The 21,871-nt window shown below is 36.6% G+C and overlaps 1 protein-coding gene and 4 pseudogenes across 5 annotated transcripts; 3 read left to right on the top strand and 2 right to left on the bottom strand.

The window, feature by feature from the left end:
• Positions 1-550: 550 nt before the first annotated feature.
• Positions 551-3,674, bottom strand: Y108F1.1 (annotated as a pseudogene). Its single transcript has 3 exons — positions 3,416-3,674; positions 1,972-2,213; positions 551-824 (listed from the first exon to the last, which is right to left on the bottom strand). Coding segments are annotated over exons 1-3 (775 nt in total).
• A 708-nt stretch (positions 3,675-4,382) lies between these two features.
• Positions 4,383-5,465, top strand: Y108F1.5 (Helicase-associated domain-containing protein; the record flags this gene model as incomplete). Its single annotated transcript, NM_001374933.1, has 2 exons — positions 4,383-4,432; positions 5,072-5,465. The coding sequence occupies 2 exons, from the start codon at positions 4,383-4,385 to the stop codon at positions 5,463-5,465; spliced, it is 444 nt and encodes a 147-aa protein (NP_001361911.1).
• A 1,990-nt stretch (positions 5,466-7,455) lies between these two features.
• On the top strand, positions 7,456-7,987 carry Y108F1.6 (annotated as a pseudogene). The gene is made up of 3 exons: positions 7,456-7,473; positions 7,520-7,667; positions 7,710-7,987. Coding segments are annotated over exons 1-3 (444 nt in total).
• A 378-nt stretch (positions 7,988-8,365) lies between these two features.
• math-43 lies at positions 8,366-9,268 on the top strand (annotated as a pseudogene). The gene is made up of 3 exons: positions 8,366-8,478; positions 8,525-8,689; positions 8,732-9,268. Coding segments are annotated over exons 1-3 (815 nt in total).
• Positions 9,269-18,284: 9,016 nt separating this feature from the next.
• set-33 lies at positions 18,285-21,066 on the bottom strand (annotated as a pseudogene). The gene is made up of 6 exons: positions 21,006-21,066; positions 20,443-20,947; positions 20,136-20,388; positions 19,939-20,070; positions 18,439-19,062; positions 18,285-18,392 (listed from the first exon to the last, which is right to left on the bottom strand). Coding segments are annotated over exons 1-6 (1,683 nt in total).
• Between the last annotated feature and the right edge of the window lie 805 nt (positions 21,067-21,871).

The following is a 21,871-nucleotide window of genomic DNA, read 5'->3' as shown; positions in this document are numbered from 1 at the left end:
CCGGATTTTTGAGGAACTTTTTTTAGGCCAAAAAGTGCGAGTTTTCAATGGAAAATTTGAATTTTTGGTGGGAATTTTGAGCCAAAAATTGGGAAAATTAAAGGATTTGGCCAAAAAAATCAAAAAATGTGGCGAATTCTAGGCTACAAATGTAGTTTTTGAGGGTTTGGGCGAATTTTGTGCCAAAAATTTGAATTTTTGAATAATTTTTTGGGATTTTTCTGAACTTTTGAAGAATTCTTCGCGCAGGAAACTACAAAAACTTTCACAAAAAACCGAGATTTCTATCTGAAAATTGGATTTTTTTTTGGACTTTTCGGCGGAAAATTTGATTTGTCGGCAATTTTTTAGGTTTTCAGAGGAAATCTGGGTTTCTGGGTACAGAAAATAGCATTTTTTTTTTCACAAATTTTGAGCTTAAAATTCGGATTTTTTGGTCGAAAATTCAAAAATTGCAATTTCCACATAATTTTCCGCGGAAAATTCGAAAATTCCACTCATTTTTCCCCGGAAAATTTCCATTTCAACATTTTTTCAGAATCCCCCCGCAGCACCTTCAACAGAGCATCAGTATGCTCCAACATCCATCCAACCAGCGCATGCCCAGCTTCATGATATGCGACGACTTCTCGTTCTTCTTCAACAAGTGATCTACTCCGCTTCTCGGAGCCCGCCAAAACTCGATCCAACGCGTATTCCATATCTTTAATAGTGACCACGTGACATTTATTGGACGCCGCGCGGATTGCCGATTCGTTGCATACGTTCATAATGTCGGCACCTGTGAAGCTGGGTGTCAGAACTGCCAGACGTTGAGAATACTCCTAAAAATGGGGTTTTATGAAAGTTTGGGAGCAGTTTGAAAAATTAAAAAAAAAAAAAAATTTTTTGAAATTTTTTATAAAATTCAAAATTTCCAGTTTTTTTCGATAAATCTAATTCAGAAATTGGAATTCCTCGTAATTTTCCACTCCCGCCACGTTTTTTTCTAGCTCGGCAGCTCAATTTTTAGAATTTTTGGGTTACTATAGCCCCAAAAGTACGCAAACACCGGCGGCTACCGTAACCCAGAAACACCGGATTTCACGTAATTTTGAGCTAGAGCTCTGAAACTGCTGGGTGAGGGGTAGAAAATGACGGGGAATCTGAATTTCTGGATGAAATTTTAAGAAAAATGTTTTGAGAGTCAGAAACTCTCAATTTTTGGGCAGATTCGAAAGTTTTCTGAGCAAATCTATTAACAAATTCGAATTTATTGCCAGTTTTAGGCCTAAAACGTAATTTTCAGAGCTCTAGCTCAATTTTTATAATTTTTGGGTTACTGTAGCTTCAAAAATACGCAAACACCGACTACCGTAACCCAATACACCAGATTTTACGGAATTTCGAGCTAGAATTCTGAAAATGCAGGGTTAGGGGTAGAAAACGACGAGAAATTCGAATTCGATAATGAATGTCCCTAAAAATCAATTTGAAACCCAGCAATTTCTTCTTTTCGGTTTTTCCAAAAAAGAAACACGGGTTTTCTGACAATTTTCAGCTCCAAAAACCCAAAAAAAACTAGAATTTTCAGCGATTTTCAGACTATTTTTCTTTTAAAAAATCAGAATTTTCAGCTGATTTTCACGGATAAAGTGAACTTTCTGCTTTTTGAGCGATTTTTTGTGGTTTTCAGGCGATTTCGAACGATTTTAAGCCAATTTTCAGACTATTTTTCTCGAAAAATGAAGCTTCTCAGTGAAATTTGAACAATCTTAAGCCAATTTTCCGCTGTCGTTTTACGGAAAAAGTGCATTTTTTGAAACTATTTTCCTTCAAAAATCGGATTTTTCTTTAAAAAAGAGAGATGCAAAATCCAAATTCTGTACTAGAAAAGCTTAAAAATTCGAAAATTTCTCTCGATTTTCACAAATTTTGCCGCCGGATTTTTCTCAATTTTTTCGCTCGCCTAAAAATCGCAATTTTCCTAACCTGCGGAGCATGATCAAGCTTAATCTTTCTCATATACAACTCGAACATGTCTTTTCGCTCCAAAACCGTCGGTAAATCGATTGAAATGTGTCGATCGAAGCGTCCGGGTCTCAGGAGAGCCTTATCAAGGACATCGGCTCGATTTGTGGAAGCGAGCACAACAACAGCTCCGTTCCCCGAACCCATTCTGTCCATTTCGACGAGCAACTGATTGAGTGTTTGTTCTTCTTCACCGGAGCCACCTGTAAAATTTAAAAAATTTTTAATTATTTTAAAATCCAAAATTTCAGAGATTTCGAAATAATTTTTTCTGGCAATTATGTTATTCAGAAATTCGAATTCCCCGTTATTTTCTCGTCAAAAATGTGAATTTTCAGAGCTCTATCTCAAAATTGCGTGAAATTCGGTGTTTGCGTACTTCTGAGGCTACAGTAACCCGAAAATCTTGATCGTTCAAAATCGCCTGAAAGCCACAAAAAAATCGCTCAAAATGCAGAAAGTTCACTTTTTCCGTGAAAAATAAGCTGAAAGTTTTGATTTTTAAAAAGAAAAATAGCCTGAAAATCGCTGAAAATTCAAGTTTTTTGGGTTTTTGGAGCTGAAAATTGTCAGAAAACCCGTGTTTTTTATTGGAAAAACCGAAAAGCAGAAATTGCTGGGTTTCAAATTGATTTTCAGCGACATTCATTATCAAATTCGAATTTCTCACTATTTTCTACCCCTACACATGAAATTTTCAGAGCTTTATCTCAAAATCGCGTAAAATCTGGTGTTTTGGGTTACTGTAGTCGGTGTTTGCGTACTTTTGGGGGGCTACCGTAACCCGAAAAATTTCCAAAATTTAGCTACAGCTTTGAAAATTACGTTTTAGGCCTAAAAAATGACAGTAAATTCGAATTTGATAATAGAATTTCACAAAAAATTACCGAAAAATCCCGCAAAATTGAGTTTTCTGATTCTCAAAACATTTTTCAAAAACTTTCATCTCGAAATTCAGATTCCCCGTATTTTTCTACCCCTGGGCCTAAATTTTCAGAGTTCTAGCTCAAAATTGCGTAAAATCGGGTGTTTCTGGGTTACGGTAGCCGCCGGTGTTTGCGTACTTCTGGAGCTAAAGTAACCCAAAATTCACAAAAATTGGGTTAGAAGCCTAAAAACTGGGTGCCAAGGGTAGAAAATGATGGAGAAGTCGAATTTCGCATTGGATGCGCACTAATTCCGGCGATTTTCGGTCGATTTTCACGACAAATTGGAAATTCTTCCAATTTTCAAGATTTTTGCTATTTCTCATAATTTTCGTCAATTTTGTGCAGTTTTTACGTATATTGTGCTTGATTTTTCAAACTCAATTGTTCCTTTTTTCCAAACAATCAGTTGGAAAATCGGCAAAAAATTGGGAAATTTTCAGCCAAAATTCGGCAAATTTTCGACCCGAAATCCCTACCGTAAATCGTCCGGGATTCTTCAAATAATCGACAAATTCTCGAATTTCCACTTTCGCCTCACTGCATCCCGCCACATCTTTAAACTTAATTTTCAGCTGTTTTTTGCCTTCAACACTGTGTGGATCGATAATTGTGAATTTTCCTTTTGTCATATTTGACATCATATCACTCATATTGAATGATCCTTTAAACTTTCTGAAAAGCAGAAAACCACCCAGAAGCAGACCACCCAACACGATTATTGTGAACAATTGAGCTCTGAAAAATATATAGTTCAGAAAGAAAAATTTTCAGAAAATTCCGGTATCAAGTTCGAATTCCCTGTCATTTTTCACCACAGACCCCCCTAAATTTTCAGACTTTTAGCTTAAAATTACGTGAAATTCGGTGTTTCTGGGTTACTGTAGTCGCGGTGTTTGCGTACTTTTCGGGCTACAGTAACCCCCGAAATTCTTGGAAATCTAGCTGGAGCTCCCAACATTTCGTCAGGAGGGGTGAAAAAATGTGGGGAAATAATCGAATTTCAAATTGAAATTTAGCAGAGAAAAATAAAAATTCAAAACTATGAAAAATCAAACAACATTTGAAATTTTTTTTTTCGGCCTTCAAATTGCGTTTGGGAGGTATTCATTATCAAATTTGAATTCCCCGCTTTTTTTTCGTTCTAACCCTCAATTTTCAGACCTGTAGCTTAAAATCGCGTAAAATCCAGTGTATTGGGTTACGGTAGTCGGTGTTTGCGTACTTTTGGGGCTACAGTAACCCGATTCTGGTCGAAATTCGACTAGAAACCTGAAAACTGGACTCTTAGGGTAGAAAAATGAAATAAATTTGAATTTGACAATAAAAATTATGCAGGAATATGTGTAAACACAGAAATTTTGGCCACCACTAGGGAAATTGAGTTTTTAGACCACTTCTATTATTAAAGTTTGGATCAATTTTCAGCCACCCCCGTCCTGGGCGATGATCAACGGTTTGGAGCTTCTGTACGCGCTTGGAGCAATCGACGAAACGTATGTACCTTTAAACCGGAGAGCATTTAGCTGCAGTACTCAAGAAACTACGAATTTTTCGTCGTTTTTGTTATGATATTCGTGTTCTCTGTCATTTTTTACCCCTTAACCCTGATTTTCAAAGCTCTAACCCGAAATTTTTCAAAATTCCGTGTTTGCGTACTTTTGGGGCTACAGTACCCCTCGGAATTTTGAAAATTGGTTAAAACACCAAAATTTGGGACTGTAGGGGTAAAAAGTGAAGGGGAATTTGAATTTTATGATGAAAATTCAAGAAAATTGGCGAAAAGTTAAACAAAAATTTTGCAAACCAAATTTTTCAGATTTCATCTGTATTGGGTTATTCTCATGGATTTTTACCACAAAATTTGAATTTCTCTCAAAATTTGACACCGGATCCCATGAGTTCTCAAAAATCTCCCAAAATTCCGTGTTTGCGTACTTTTGGGGCTACAGTACCCCTGAAAATTTGAAAATTGGTTAAAACCCTGAACTTTCATGGGGAAAGGGTAGAAAATAACAGGGAATTTGAATTTTGTAATGAAAATTCAAGAAAATTAGCGCGAAAAGTTAAAAAAAAATGTTTGGGAAAAAATTTCGATAAAAAATTTTTTTTTTTGAAAATTCAAAATTTTTCAGATCCCAACTAACATCCCCATTGGGTCTACAAATGGCAGAATTTCCTTTACCACCAATGCACAGTAAATGTCTACTGAAATCCGCCGAATTCGGGTGCTTCACAGAAATGGTGACAATTGTTGCAATGATGCAAATCCAGGATGTCTTTATTACCCCATATCGTCAACGTCATCAAGCTGACGTCATTCGAAAGAAATTCGCGGTCGAAGAAGGAAATCACATAACAATGCTCAATGTTTTCACGAAATTCGTCGAAAATGGCCGCAGCAAGAAGTGGTGCTCCGATCATTTTGTGAATTATCGGGGGCTTATGAGGGCGGATAATGTGCGGAGTCAACTTGTTAGGCTGTTGAAGAGATTTGAGATTGAAAAAGTTTCAAGTCGCGGGCATTAGTAGGTTTTTCAAAAAAAAATTTTTTTCGAATTTAAAAAAAAAGTTTTTTTCAGAAAAAAATTGTATTTTTCGAAATTTCTAGATTTTTAGTTGAAATTCGAGTTTTCCATGATCTCAGCTTCAAAATGACTCTCATCATGCCCTGATTCCGCCAATTCACCCAATTTTGGGTCTTGCCACGCGGGTTACTGTAGCATCGGTTTCAGCTGTGTCGGTGGTCAAAATGCGCGGAATATAGTCATGTTGGGGTCATTTTAAAGCTGAAAATGAAAAGAATATGAATTTTAACATGGTTGTGTATAAACTTTAAAATTGTGAAAAAAAATTAAAAATTGAAGAAAAACAATTTTTTTTGCAATTTTTTCTGTTTTTCCGAGAAACAATTTTCGAATTTGAATTCTCCTCACTCTCTGCTTCAAAATGTCCCTCATCATGCCCTGATTCCGTCACTTTTCAAATTTTGGGTCCACACTATTACGAATTTGGCACCGAATGAGAGCTCGCCGAGAAGAGAATGAGGGATCCTGCCACCTCAGCCGCTGACGATGATTATTAATTCGAATTTTTTTATTTTATTTATTATTGATTTTTTAAGTGTGTGTTGTTGGTTGAAATATTGATGAAAAACTGAAAAAACTAAAAAATTTTCCGAAAAAATCAATATTTTTGCAGATAAAACCAAAAAAAAAATTTTTTTTTCGAAATTTTTCTGAAAAATTCGAATTTTCAGGTTACTGTAGCCCCCCAAAAGTCTGAAAAAATGAGAAATTTTCGAATTTTTCAGTTCAAAAATCAATAATTCGCAAAATTTCTCAAATTATCGATTTTTGATACGGAAAATTCGGTTTTTTTAGGAAACTCCAAATTCTTCGGGTTACTGTAGCTCGAAAAGTACGCAAACACCGAAAAATTGTCAAATTTTCGATTTTTCAGTACAAAAGTCGATATTTTTCACGATAAAAACGATAAATTTGAATTTTTGCAGTTCAAAACCATCGATATTTTCCGAAATTATCGATTTTTGAACCGAAAAATCGATAATTTTTGGAATTTCTCGGTGTTTGCGTACTTTTCCAGCTACAGTAACCCGGGAAATTAAAAAATATGAACTTCTAGGGGGACTGTACCTTGAAAAGTACGCAAACACTGGAAATTCCAAAAATTTTTGTGTTTTTTCTGTTCAAAAATCGATAATTGCCAAATTATCGATTTTTAGTCGAAAAAAAATCGATTTTCCTGAAAATTAGGGGTACTGTACCTCGAAAAGTACGCAAACACCGAAAAATCGAAAATTATCGATTTTCCGGTAATAAAATCGATTTTTTCCGAAATTATCGATATTTTGCACCAGAAAAATCGATTTTTCAGTGAAAATTTCAAATTTTTCACTTAAAAATCACTTTATTCACACATTACATAGAGGAAAAATGCGGAAAAATCGGGAAAAAACCCCTAAAATTTTTTCGAATAAAAAAAAATCTACTGCTTTTAGTTTTTCTGGTACTTTTTTGATTTTCGGCTGCCGTCTCAGCGTCTCCGGACTACTGGAATCCACCATTTTTCGGCTTATAACCCAATTTTTGAGCAACTCCTGCGTAAACTGGCGATTCGTCGAATGCAACCATTCTGGTAGCGTTTAGGTCACGTGAAGCTTTGGATACCTGAAAAAAATTGGGATTTTTGGCTGAAAATTGAGGTTTTTAGGGAAAAAATGTGGAAATTTCATGATTTTTGAGCCAAAATTAGTGAAAAATTGAACTTTTTTATGAATTTTATGATATTTTCCGTTCAGTTCCACGATTTTTGAGCTAAAAAGTGACTTTTTGGCGGAAAATTGCCGTTTTTAGGGCAAAAATCTTGGAATTCATCGATTTTTATGCCAAATGAGTGGAAAATTGAATTTTTCAGCGAAAAATCGATATTTTTGAGTCAAAAAATTAACCTTTTCACTACCTTGTTTTGAAGCACATTGTTTGAATGCATTGAAGTTTTTTATTTGCTGAAAAAGGTTCAAAAATTGAATATTTTAACGTTAAAATCAAAATAATTTCCAGTTTCTCGCCTTTCATTCAACTTTCTTCGAATCCCTGTCCCTCGGCGGTTTCTACGAGGCGAAACTTGCCGAAGTGCCTCTCTACGACATTGACGTAGACGATTTTCAGAAATTTCTCGAAGTTTTGTACGGATTTCCGGTTATTAATGGTAAAATCCCTTGATTTTTCACTAAAAAGGTTTAATTTTCAGATAACACTGTTGAAGGAATCCTTTTACTGGCTGATATGTACCAAACACCGCTTGTCTCCGAGCTTTGCGAGGATTTTCTCATCGAAACCACCGGAAAAACCTACAAGAAGAAGCTGCAAATGGCGATAACGTTTAATTTGGAGAATTTGAAGCAATTCTGCATTTCAATGATCAAATCTCCCTTCGGTCTTCGTTCTATGATCCCATCGGACATTTCCAGCATCGATCACTCTACGTTGGCGGCTCTTTTCACAAAATCACTCACATTAATGAAATAATATGTATTTTATCAAACAAATTCCATTTTACTCGCTTCAGATGTGCCATTTAATAAATTTTAGTGCTTCTTAATTTTTTTGTTGGCTTTTATCTCGTTTTATTAAACGTTTTATCGATTTTAATACCGAGAAAATGAAAAAATAACTACAGTACCCTCCTACTTTGCGTCAATTATGATGCCGACTATGCAAACACTCTGCGTACTCTGAAATCTACCGTATAATTTGAAATTATTGGTTTGAAAAAATGTTTTTTCTTTGTTTCTTGCAGAAACACCGTGCTTTCAGCTCTTTTTCCTTCAAATTTCTGCGATTTTTAATCGGAAAAATTGAATTTTTAGCTAAAAACCATTATTTTTTTCAGATCTCCGCCATAAAATGAGCAATTCAAAAAAGGAGTTCGTCCTGCGATTCGATTTTAAAAAAGCCTGGCTCATGAAGAAAACAGAGCATTATACTAGTGAAGAGGAGGATCATTTCGGTATCAAATGGTTGGAATTTCCCCTAAAACTCGATTTTTAACGTATTTATTTCCAGGTGGCTGCGCGTAACTCGTGATGATCAATTTCTCTATGTGGATTTGGGAAAAAGTGGAGCGGGATCCACTAATTTTCATGGAAACTTCAATGTTCGTGTCGAATCGGATAATGGAGTAATTTCAGAGAATTTCAAGTTTTCTGGAAGCAAAAGTGATGCTGAAATGTAGTTTTTTTGCGGAAAATCTATAAAAATAGATAATTATAGATACCAGACACTTCAAGTCCAGTAACAACAAAAGAAGAGTATGCAGTTGTATTTCGGAATGATCTTCAAACTGATCAACGTCTTAATCCTGAAAAAAGGTCAATTGGAATATTCTATTCGGGAGAAGTTGATTGTCTGGATAGACACGGAAATATGCTCGAGCTAAAAACTCAGAAAGGCGAGCTCGGTCATGGATTCTACAAATACTCGAAATCCTTCAAATGGTGGCTTCAATCATCATTGGTCAACGTCGATCACATCATCGTCGGACTTCGAACACAGGAAGGCCACGTCAAATCGTTTACGTCACTGCGTACCCGAGAGATCCCACAGCGGGCCTCATGGAATTTCAGAGCCGGCTTCGAGTTTCTCTCCACAATTTTCACTTATATTCTTAACTGCCTTGAGAAGGACGGAGATGCGTGTGTTATAGAATATCGCAGTGAGATGGGTATTCATAAAGGAATTCAAATGAGAAGAGTACCGGTAGATGAATTCGATTTTGTGCCGAATGAGTTCCTCGAAAAGTTTTGTTGATAAATATTTTTATTGTTGTATAATTCTATTTATATGAACTGTTTTTGAGAAATTCTTTATTCAGACACCAGACTTTCAATAATCCATCACAGCGATTTCGGTCGATCCCATTTTTTTCTCAGGTGTACACGAGCGATCTCTTTTCTTTATTTATTTATTTATTTATTCACTATTTCTTGGCTTGAAAATTAAGAGCAAAATGAGGAATAAAAATGAGATGAGGTAAGAAATGTGAATGATAAGGTGACCAGATTGGAACATGTCCGAGGTCAGATGAAACAAATGATTTCCAAGAAAAGTTGATGAGAAAACAACAAAAAAATAAATAAATAAATATGACATCATGTACAAATGAGTGAGGAAATGAGATCATACATAAGATTCAAGGGGGAGGCAAGAAATGCGCTTGGAGAACGTATAGCCTGACACTGGCACCGGGAAATGTTTTGTTACTAAATTCCATATTGTAAGATGTGTGTGGAGAAAACTTTGGTTATTTGCTTTGCCTATTGCAGTCATTTGATATGGAAACCGGGGAGATTTGGAATTTTTAAGATAGAGGGCTAGATTTGGAAAATGATATTTGCCGGTTATTATGTTGTGGAATGTTTTCAATATAAGGAAGACTCGTCTGTGCTTCAAGGACTGCTGGTTTGACTGAATGAGGCGGTGCTCATATGAATCGTATTGAGTTTTACATCTCTTGAAAACATGCCTAGAAAAGTAACGTAGGGGCTGCTCTAATTTTTTGGTCAGGGAAGCAGATTTAGGATGATAAATTTCACATCCGTATTCCAGAATTGGTCTAATATAAGTATTAAATAATTTGAAGTAGAACATCATATTAAGAGAGCGGAAGTTTTTGAGTATTTGGCGGCATTTTAACATTGCTGCATTTACTTTGACTAGAATGTGTTTTTCATAAGTTAATTGATCATCGACCCATATGCCAAGATCACCGGCTTTAGAGCAACATTCAATCTTTTGTCCGTTTACATAATATTTATATTTTGGGTTTTTCTTACCAACATGAAGTACCTTTGTTTTATTTTCGGCTAGCTTGCGCTGCCAAATTTTACACCAGTTTTCAATTATTTTAATAGATGACCGCAAGCTTTGATAGTTATTGCTGAAAAGTTTGAGGTCGTCGGCAAATGCAATAACGTGAACATCAGGGGGGAATAGATCAAGAAGGTCATTTATATAGACCAAAAAAAGAAAGGGTCCAGTGACAGTACCTTGTAGGACACCAGAAGAGTTCTTGAAGGAAGAATTTGACAAGGAATCACCAATTTTCACTTTTGAGACGCGATCTGATATAAAGGCTTTAAACCACAAGCAAATGTTATCATCGAAACCGAAGTTTCTCAATTTGCATATAAGAAGCTCGTGTGGCACCGAATCGAACGCCTTAGCGAAATCGAAAAGGATAATATCAACAAACTGATTGGGAACCGAAAGAATTTTATGGTAATTAGATGAAGCATTTAGGTGGGCAGTTATACACGATCTATTGTTTAAGAATCCAAACTGAAATTTGGATATCTTATGGGAGAATGTTTTCCTGATAGGATTTAATACTATTCTTTCGAATAATCTGGACAATGGATGAGTCAAGGCTATGGGCCTATAGTTTTTGGGGTCACTACTGTTGCCCTTTTTGTGTACAGGTATCACAATTGAGGTTTTCCAGCAGGATGGCAATGAGTTTGTAGTTATGAATTCTTTAAAAATTAGAGATAAAGGAATAGTAATGGAATCGCAGCACTTTTTTAAAATAAAAAAATTTATGTTGTCAAGGGAATAACCTATTTTGGGTTTTAGTTTAAGAATGGTACTCGCGATAGTTAATGGCGATGTATCTACTGGGGACGGTGTGCTCTCACAGGAAGGAAAAGTTGGGAAGGGTGGATCATTAGAAACAAAACTTTTTGAAAACTCTTTAACTAATACTTCCGCCATTTCAATCGGTTTATCAACATTATTATTGTCTACAGAGAAGTGAGTGAGAGAACTGGAAGGCTTTATACGATTTCTAATGTAAGAGAATAGACTTTTAGAGTTCTTAGAGTGAATTAATTTATTTTCTAAAGCCATATTTTTCTTTCTGAGGAACTTTAATCTTGATTTTACCCTTTTTTTTAAACTGAGGTTACAGTATTTGGGTGGTGCTTACGGAGTTTTCTGTATAATTTCTTGCCTGTAACTTTTGGACTTTGAACTCGTAATGTTGGAAATTGGGGAGTGAAGTCAGAGATAAGCTCATTAAAAATTTTGAGAAAATGATTAAGTTTGGAATCAGGTGTAGCGAAGAACGATAGCTGTTTTGGCCAATTGTAAGCAGCCATGTATCTATTGAGGTTGATAAAATCACATTTTCTGAAATTCATAAAAGACTTGGATGGTGCAGAATGTATAGGAGCGGGCTGGGGGAAAGATAAGGAGAAGAAAATGGAAATATGGTCAGAGTTTATGAATGGAGTACCCGGTTTTAAATTTTGTAGAACACCGGAATTATTGGTAAATATGAGATCGAGAAAGGTACCACTGTTTGATTTGGAAAACCGAGTAGGAAAATTTACCATTTGTGCCAGATTATGAAATTTCATCCAATTATATACTCAGAGCCCGTGGGAAGAAAATTTGAATTCCACTTGGTGTTTGCAAAATTGAAATCACCGAGGAGGACATAAGTATAGGAGGGGCAGTCGAGAAGCTGGTTTAGATTTTTAAAGAGCTCTTTCTTCTTTCAGTCTCCAGAGTTAATTGACTTTTACTGAAAATTCAAATTCAATTATATTTATTCAATTATAATTATTACTTTATAAAGTTGATTCACCCAGACGCGAAATTGTACAATTTTTACTTCAAAAATACGGTGCCTGGTCTCGACACGACAATCTAATTTAATTTAAAACGGGCGCCTTTAAAGACGCACGCCCTTTTCCTCTTAACATAAATTTGTTGCTGCGAGACCGGGTCTTGTAGTTTTGTGATAAAAATCGAAACATTTCGCATCTGAATATTAGATTATTTCTTACCAAGATCTCATCAAAAACACATAGAAACAAAAGATGCCGAGAACAATCTTCCAAAGAGTCACTACAAGAGCGACAATGAACAGATAAAATACTGAAAAAAAAGGTTTTTTCTTGTTGAAGTCTAAAAATGATTCTCTTCTCAACACAATTCTCATATTTCTTATCGATGCCAAGTGAAGGCAAACGTTCAAGCAAATAGATTGTGTCCATGAAAGTCAACGACTCGAGCCCAATGGTTATTCCTGAGAAAACCGTCAGTACAATGTAGATGATTCGGACCGATTTGAAAATTAGAACAAATGCGAGCAAACCAGCAAAGATCTGAAAAAATTGGATTTTAGTTTTTGGAATCAGGGCGGAGCTGACATCAACAGCTGCGAAACATCTTCTCGTTATGATTGCGACTTCCCGGGTTCTGAAAAATGTTCAAACTTTCAAAAAGTTTCAAAAATCCAACTCACTCGAAATTAGAAGTGGCAGCGTAAAATTGAGCAATTCCGAAGAGAATGCAAAAGACGCAATACAGGCCTTCAGGTCACAGTCCGAATTGATCCCTCTTCTGGTTCGGACCAATATTGTCCTCATCGACAATCTCGAGAACAGACACATTTAAATTTTCATGCTTCGTTTCCTTATTTGAACTTGAATTTGAATCCTTTTTCATCGATTTCTTAGAATTCATTTTTTCGTCTTTTTAACGACGAAAATGAGGGAATGAATACATCTCAATTTTTAATTGTTTTCAATTAAAATTTTACTTTTAAAAAACGTGGAACGGGTTATTCGATTTGAAAATTTATTTTTCTTTAAAATTTATCCACGATTTTCTGTTTTAGAATCCAGTTGTCGTAATTCTAAATAATTTGAAATAAAGCTGAAGTCACTTCCCACAGTAGGCATGTGAGCTAATTGTAGGTACTAGGCATGCCCTTTGCAAAGACAGGCATGCAGACACTTTGTCATCAGGCAGGCACGTAGGCAGTCAAGGAATTATGATGTGAGCTTACCTAGATACACGTTAGCTTGAAAATGTGTCTGCCTACCAAAAACAGACGCTTAACAATTCCAGGAAAAACAATTCTTGCATTTCTTCCTTGAAAAATATGACAAATTGAACGCCGCTTTGTCTCGATTCGGTAGATCCGGGTTTCTGGTTACAGATGGTTTCAGGTTTCAGTGGAGACATACAGGCATAAATTAGGCACGCAGATGGCCAGGTAGGCCTGCCTGCCTATCTACACGTAGATTATTTCATACTGACCAGTTCCCTATCAAATTCATAGTTTGTATTTCTTGAACGTGAACTTTTTCCCTCCACCCCCCCCCCCCCCCCCCCGCTATTTCAATTGTCCACGTATTCCAAATTGCAAGTCCAAAAAGAAAAAAAATGTTTATCATCAATACCGCCTGAATCATTACGTCCTTCATCGACAACTTCCATCTCTATCATAGCATTTTGAGTAAGTTATTTCTCCATCATTAACACTTCTCAACAAAATCATCATCAGGAAAAGAACATGTCACTCACAAAAGATGGTCCCGTAGCTGTGACCATTCTCCAAGCAATCATCTTCATTCAATTCGGCCTGTGCGTTGCGATCACAATTCTGACAACCGTCGGAATCTCATTTGGGTATCCGGTGGCTTCTCATTACCTTATGGCTCTTCTTCAGGCATTGGTGGCAATTCCGGGAAAAAAAATTTTTAGGCACCTCCACGTGGAGATCGGAAAATTAGGATTTTTCTGTAAAATACTCAGAATATGCCAGCATTTCTTCCAAATTGACAAATGCGAGACCAATCAGTAGAAGTGTACAAAGTTCGATGTCGTTGATTGGCTCGAAAGAGGGTGTGGCATCTAATTTAGGAGGAAATTCAATTTTTTAGACATTTTCATTGCGTGATATTTCAACACCAGCCGTGGACCGCAACTACGGCGCGGCCCCCAACTTTTTTGAGAAAACACATTAGATATACGGTGTCTATCTCGGACCTCTATCGATGTCTGCTGCGCATTTAGCATAAGGTTTCCCAAAATTTCGTTGCTCTGATCAGAGATCAAACTACATAGGGACAGAAGGACACGCGCTTTATATATAGTAAATGTCGAGATTTTCGCACAAAAAGTTGAATTTTGAAAACCTCAAAACTTTTTCTAGCCTAAAAACTCGAAAATTCCAGTGAAATCGATGGAAAATGGGAAAAATTAGACAAAATTCGAGATTTTTGGCCATTTTACTGCGATTTTTTATGATTTTCAGTTGAAGTAAGTAAAAATTAGCACTTTTCGCCTTATTTTTCACACTTTTTCAACCGAAAACCTGGAAATTTCCCTGAAAATCCACGTATTTTGGGCTGAAAATCCATTTTTTAAGCAAAAATTCGCATAAATTCCGTCAGGTACGGTAATCGTGGTGAGACCTCTATGCCGGTAAAAGTATATGCGCCTTTAAATTTTTGTAGTCAATTCTTCATTTTTTGAGCGAATTTTAGGCGATTTTCTGTTTAAATTATGAAAAAATAACCATTTTTCACGTTTTTCCAGCTAAAAACTCAAAAATTTTAACAAATATCTCTTTTTTAGCCTGAAAATTCGCAAATTCGCAAACAAAAATTGGATAAAAAACAAAAATCGCTGAAAATATTTTGGAAATTTGAGGATTTTTGGAAGAAATTTCAACGTTTTCAGTCGTTTTTTTGGGTTGAAAATTACAATTTTTGGTTTTTTATCCAATTTTTGTTTAAAAAAGCGCAAAATTTCAGCTGAAAATACCGGGAAAACTTCAAAAATGAAGCAGTTTTTGAGTTTTAAAGTCGACATTTTTCTCAATTTTCCAGCTAAAAACTCAGATTTTTCCAATATTTGGAACTTGCAAAGTTTCTATTTTGCACTAATTTTTAAATGGAAAAATCGAATTTTTCGATCGAAAAACTCGAGATTTAACCGAAAAATCCGAATTTTCTCAGCTTCAACAGTAAAAAAGTCCGGATTTCAGGCAAAAATCTCAACTTTTCGTAGTTTTTTGGCTTCAAACTACCGTTTTTTTCACGAAATATTTTAATTTACAGAGGAAAACTCGAGATTTAACCAAAATGAGTAGGATCCCCCCCGTTTTCCAGCTTTTCCCCCTATAATTTTCGCGATTTTCAGCTTCTCGTGCGGCTGGAAAGCGGCAAATCAAGCCAACTGCGATCCTATTCGCCACACTCACGGAAAACCACACTTCTGACAAAGAAGACGACGATTTTGAGGTTTTTTTGCAGGTTTTCAGACAAAAAATCGGTGTTTTTAGTGTTTTCATCATTTTTTTTTAAATCATTTTCCCGTGGAAAACTTAACAAATTGCTATAATTTTTTAATTAATAATCATTAATCATTAAAATTCACCGAATTTTTGACGGAAAACCTGAAAAATAGCTGCTTTTTCGGGGAAAAAACCTTGAAAATTTCAAAATTCACCATTAAAACATTTAAAAACCCGATTTTTTTTTCTCAAATTTTCTCGAAAAACCTCTGAAATTCCGCGATTTTCTGCCTAAAAATCCTCAAAAAACTCATTTTTCTCGAAAAAAACTTCAGAAAAATGCAGAATTTTCATGATTTTTCCAAAAATTTTCTCAAAAAACCTTCAAAATTCCCCAATTTCTGCCTAAAAACCCAAACAAAAAGAGTAAATCTAACATTTTCTGGTATTTTTTCAATGAAAATAGTGGAAAAATTGATTTTTTTAACGATTTTTCTCGAAAAACCCCCAAAATTCACCTAAAAATCGATATTTTTCACTGAAAAATCTTCAAAAACACAATTTTCACACTTTTTTCGTTAAAAAAGTTCAAAAGTGCACCGATTTTTTTTTTGCAAATTTAATCGATTTCTCCCAAAAAATCTGAAAATCTGTGAATTTTTCACTAGAAAATAGGCAAAAATTGCAAAATTTATTAAAAAATCCTTAAAATTTACCGATTTTTGGCCTAAAAACATTCAAAAATGTCCAAAATTCCCTGATTTTCTGCCTAAAAATCTCAAAATATGTGAATTTTTTCACTAAAAATTGACTAAAATCACTAATTGATCGATTTTCGGCCTAAAAACCTTCAAAAATCTGTGAATTTTAAAGATTTTTCGAGAAATTTGTGAGAAAATCTAACATTTTCTGGTATTTTTTCAATGAAAATAGTGGAAAACTTGATTTTTTTCCAATTTTTTCAAAAAAAACCCCCCAAAATCCCCCTTATTTTTCACACTTTTTCAACCGAAAACCTGGAAATTTCCCTGAAAATCCTAGACGATTCCGACTGTTGCCTAGACGATTCCGACTACTACTTTATCAGCGGGCTTCACAATATGTAAGTCGCATGAGCACCTTCTGACGGATTGCTAGTCAGGGTGTCCCATAGCATTTGGACGGTCTACTTTTCAACTTTTTGCTCTTTTGCCTTCAATTTTGAAATGTGAGTATAAAATTGTAGATACAGAGGTTTTTTGGTATGCTGCATCCGATGTCAATATTAGTTTCCCAAAAAAGTTTGCAGATGCCCTATACAGCTCAAGTGGAGGGGGTTTCAAAGCTGTTGGTCGCATTAAAGTACTCCTACAAAAACATAAAAACATCTAACCAGTAACCCCAACTCAATATCTTGTCAAAAGCCAAAAATTGTGCATACCTGTAGTGCTACGTCACATACCAAAATCAGACGAATACTATTTTTTAGATATTGGTAATGATATAAAGCACATGGAAGTTTGATTGAAATCTTGTTGATTTTTTTGTAACTGGAAAACAATAGTTCAAAATGCCGAAATGCCGAATGCCGAGTGCCGGCATAATGCCGGTTTTTGGAGCGCGGCATATGCCGAAATGCCGATTTCAAAATTCACGGCATATGCCGAAAAGAAAAATGGACGGCATATCGGCATGTGCCGATATGCCGAAAAAAATTTTGGGCGGCATATGCCGTTATGCCGTTATGCCGAAAAATTCCGAATGCCGCACAGGTATGGCCGCCACCTCATCCTCCTCCGCTTCCATAGCCACCGCCGCCACCACCTCCGCCGCCGCCTCCGGAACCTCCACGTTGTGATGGATAATGTCCAGCTGCGTCGGCTCGTCGTCCACGTCTACCATACAGACGATCTCCAAGTTCGGCGGAAATTGCCTTTGAATGAAATTGCAGAATCCTCCTTTCGAGCAGGTTGTAATTTCGTGTTGACGGCATCTAGACTCGCGGAAGTCGGTAACAGGGCACAACTCTGCGTAGATTGGTTGTCCGTTGAACCTGAAAGCGAAAAATATTTTAAAAATTCATAATTTTACAGAAATTTTTCACAATTCAAAAACTCGAAAAACTAAAAAATATATACAGTACCCTTTAAAGGCGCACACATGTAATCAGTTGGGTCTCGCAACGAAACTCGGGGTTTTTTTTTTAATTTCTCAGAGAACGGACTAAAACGTGAAAATTCTGCAACCTCAAGCTCCGGAACATAAATTTATTAATTATGCCTGAAAATTCCGAGCTGCACATTTTAAAAAACTCTAAAATATCTTCTCCGACGTCGAAATAAAACTAATAACTATACAGTACCCTTTAAAGGCGCACACATGTAACCAATTGGGTCACGCAGCGAAATTCTCTCTTAACTAAGTTCTCAGACGTATTTTTCAAGAGAAATGAATAAAATATGTAAATGCAGCATGTTCTAGCATTAAATCAGAAGAAAATTGGAGAAAAAATAATGAAAAATTCAATTTAAAAGGAAAAAAAAACATGTACAAGCCAATAGAAAATGACAACAAATATGACAGATTGGAAAAAAAAGCGTGTTAATACGAGTTCAGATGATTTTTGGGGGAATTATTTGACAACAGAAACATCAGAATACATTAGAACATTGTAAGATTGCTTTAATAGTTAGAACTGTGAGGGAATATTGTGGAGAAATCATAGAAATCATGTACAGACGAAATACGTATTTAAAATGCACTTTTTTCATTTTTTCTTGGCCAAATCGCGATCTTCTTTTTATCCTTGTTCCATTTATCGTACCGAGTGTCGTGGATCTTTTTCAGGCAGTGAGCAAGCTGAAATTGTTTTTTAAATTTTTAATTAGGTTTTAATTTTTTTTACCTGGGCCGTTTCAAAATTTTTATATGTTTTAACGTGTTCGCCTCGTCGGCACGCAAAAGTTCCACATCGACAACGATCTTTCAGGACAGGGAATACATCTTCCAGTGTGACAAGTACCAGATGCAAATGAGCCGGGGACAGACTTTTCTGGAACACTCGGACAACTTCCATGTTTGGAGCACAAGCGTGTCCGACAGTTCGCGCAACATTCCGTGGATTTTCGGATCGATGAAGAACCTCTTTCTAGACAGTTTTTCGAGAAGCTTCGTGTATTCCTTGCTGAATTTCACCTCCTGGAGAAGCCTCCGGAACTTTACATCGTCGCTATACGTGATTTGATACACGTAGTCTCTATTATCGGGCTCCATATTCTCCAGCTCGACAATCTCGCCCGTAAACTCCATGAGTGGCGTGCCAGCCGGAATCATAACTGTTGAGCGGACAACGAATCCGACGACCGGATCATTTCGGTATATTTCGAGCGGGAAGAGCTTCTTGTGCGGCAATAACATTGAATTGTTGGTGCATTTTTCCACCGCATCCGCAAAGCTCGGAGCACGCGAACCCGGCGTGATCGTAGTAATGATCCTTCCGGTTGTAGAAGTAGATGGGTTTGAAGGATATCTGAAATTTCGAGGGATTAGAAGAGCAGAAAGGGCGATTCTACAAAATGAACCAGTTTGGCATGTTCTCCCAACATTTTTCATTAAAGTTTAGTGATAAAACTCAGAAAAATAGCTTTTATTTAGCTTGAAACAACTGAAAAAGTGCACAAAAGGCAATTTTCCACTTCCAAACAACTTTTGAGCTCTGTTTTAGACGCTAACGGAGTTGCACACCTGGAATCACTCCGGCCAGCGGAGCGCACTTGCACACCCCCGCTTTTCTCATTGTTTTTACTCCAGCTTGTATTCTTTAAGGGTGCCTTCATAAGGAACGTTCGATTTTCATCGAATTTACAAAAAAAAAACTTCACAAAGAAAGAAACAAAAAAAATTAATAAAAATTTTGGAACTTTTTTTTTCAATTTTGGGACCTGACGTCTAAGCCTTTTATCAGAGCTTTTTGAGGGGCTAAAAGTTGTCAAAAAATAAGTTTTATCCGGAAAAAAAAAGAAAAGTGAAACTTTAACAAAAAAAAAAAAGAAACACCCTACATAGAATCGAACCAAATAGCGTTTCTACCAAACGGAGCGCACTACCCACTGCGCCAACTGAACACAGAATTTCACACCATTCTTGGTGAAGATATAGGAGAGCCGCTGCAGCGCGCTGTAGTTTGAGAAAAGCGGGGGGTGTGCAAGTGCGCTCCACTGGCCGGAGTGATTCCAGGTGTGTAATTCGGTAATCCACTGTTTTAGTTGTTCCAAGTAAAATAGCTGTTATTTTCAGATAAAACAAGTATTTTTCTATATTTTCTCACAAATCTTAAATGAAAAACATTGGGAAATCATGCCCCATTGGCTCGTTTTCTAGAATTCCTGAAGCTTCATCCACATACGAATTCAGTTTTTCCGCAATCCTCCCGTGCTATTTGAAATCTTTGCATGCGCTGATTCATAATGAAGCACGGGAATTCTTCGTTCTCGTAGCAAGGGACAATCGGCTTTGAAGAGCAACAGGTACACCGGATCTGAATAAAATCACACGTTTTTTTTTGCTGTGAAAAGTGAATTTAATAAAAAAAATGCTACAAACTATATTTTCTCCGTTTTCCTCAGACATTATGATCGCTTTCGTTAAATTGGGCTCTGTGAACTGATGCCATGTGAACCATGTTCACGTCAGTGTAGTCGTAGGTAAGGGTTACCGGAATCTCCAGAGACTCTAAAGTCTCGCCTTCAAGATCCGAATACACTGGAATGACGTCATTCTCGTTGAATGTGAGGTTAGATTTTATCCGTATCCTGTTTTTCGGCGGCTCGTAAGCTGGGAAATACTCTTTAGACTTCTGAAAATTTTTTCATATTTTCGATTTTCAGTAAGAAAGAATATTTATTCTTACTCGGGGGTGATTTCCGTCGATGTGCCCTGTTCTGCCAGCAAATGCTTCATCGAATTATTATTAGTCCTGGCCATTACTATCCGCTGGGCTATGAAGCGCATGCACCGCCCGAGGTCCTTGTTTTCAGTTTCCTGGTACTCATAATACGTCTTCAGCTCGGGATCATTGCGAATTCTCTTCAGCAGATTCAAATGAGCGTTCAGTGTTATTATGTTCGGCTCCACATTGATCCTTGTCAATTCTGAATTATCCTTGAGTAGCTGGCAACGATCGCGATAACTTGACAACTGATATGAGGAGTATCGCAAATACACAGGAAGTTCCAACTTGAAAGGAGGTGCTTTGAAAGCGAATTTTATCACACGTAACATTTCCGATGTTTTGCCAGCTGAATATTTTTTCAGCGCACGCTTCGTTTCGACATACTTCGCGTCTTCATCTTCTGTCGGTAGCCGTATTGCCTTGGATCTTTTCCTTGGAGGTTCCGCATTGGATGAATTGTCGTCTGAATGTTTAAAAAATAAATAATATTGTTATCATGCTATCAGAAAAAATTAACATACCGTTTTCTCCTATGGATCTTTTTTTGGCCTTAGATTTTAATTTTTCGGCATCTTCAGGCATTGGAGCAGTTTTAAGTCGCTGAAAATTTACATGTTGAATATATTAAAAATTATTAAGCAACTTCGAACGACAAAAATGTTCCAAAAAGCGTTTTCTGAGCAGAAAACTCGAAAATGTTGTTTCGTTTTCGCGAATTTTAGGACAAAAAACTGAGGCCCCACGAAAAGGGGAGCAGAACGAAAAGGGGATCTGCAAAAAGGGGAGATACGAAAAGGGGATCTACGAAAAGGGGAGCAACGAAAAGGGGAGCTGGCACTGTGCCAAACGCACAAAACGCAATTTTCTCACGCAACGCACGTTGATTTTTGAAATTTTCTTCTAGAAGATACGCTTAGCAACACGCGACGCGTAACATCGGAGCATCGTTGTATCGTTTTCTTCGAGAAAAATAGCGTTTGGCACAGTGCCAGATCCCCTTTTCGTTGCTCCCCTTTTCGCAGATCCCCTTTTTGCAGATCCCCTTTTCGTTCTGCTCCCCTTTTCGTGGGGCCTTTGAAAAAAAAAACATGTTGAACAAATTTTTAAATAAGTTTTATTATGGTGCGTCCATAGTCTGCGGAAAACGGGAAATTCCCGCGTGCGGAAGCGTCCATAGTCTGCGGAAAAAAACAAGGAGTTTCTCGCTTTGTTATTGGTCAATTTCAAAATAGTGGGCGTGTTCAACCGATTAGAGGCTGTAAAATTTTAAGCTGAGCAATGGGAAAACAAGAAACAACAGCTGATTGGTTGGCCACGCCTACTTTTTTGAATTTTGAGGAAAAAAAAGCGAGGAACTCCGGTTTTTCCGCAGACTATGGACGCTTCC

Source organism: Caenorhabditis elegans, chromosome X, assembly GCF_000002985.6.
Source record: "Caenorhabditis elegans chromosome X".
Taxonomy (NCBI): Eukaryota; Metazoa; Nematoda; class Chromadorea; order Rhabditida; family Rhabditidae; genus Caenorhabditis; species Caenorhabditis elegans.
Note: the sequence above shows the minus strand (reverse complement) of the source record. Positions and strands in the feature narration are given on the sequence as shown.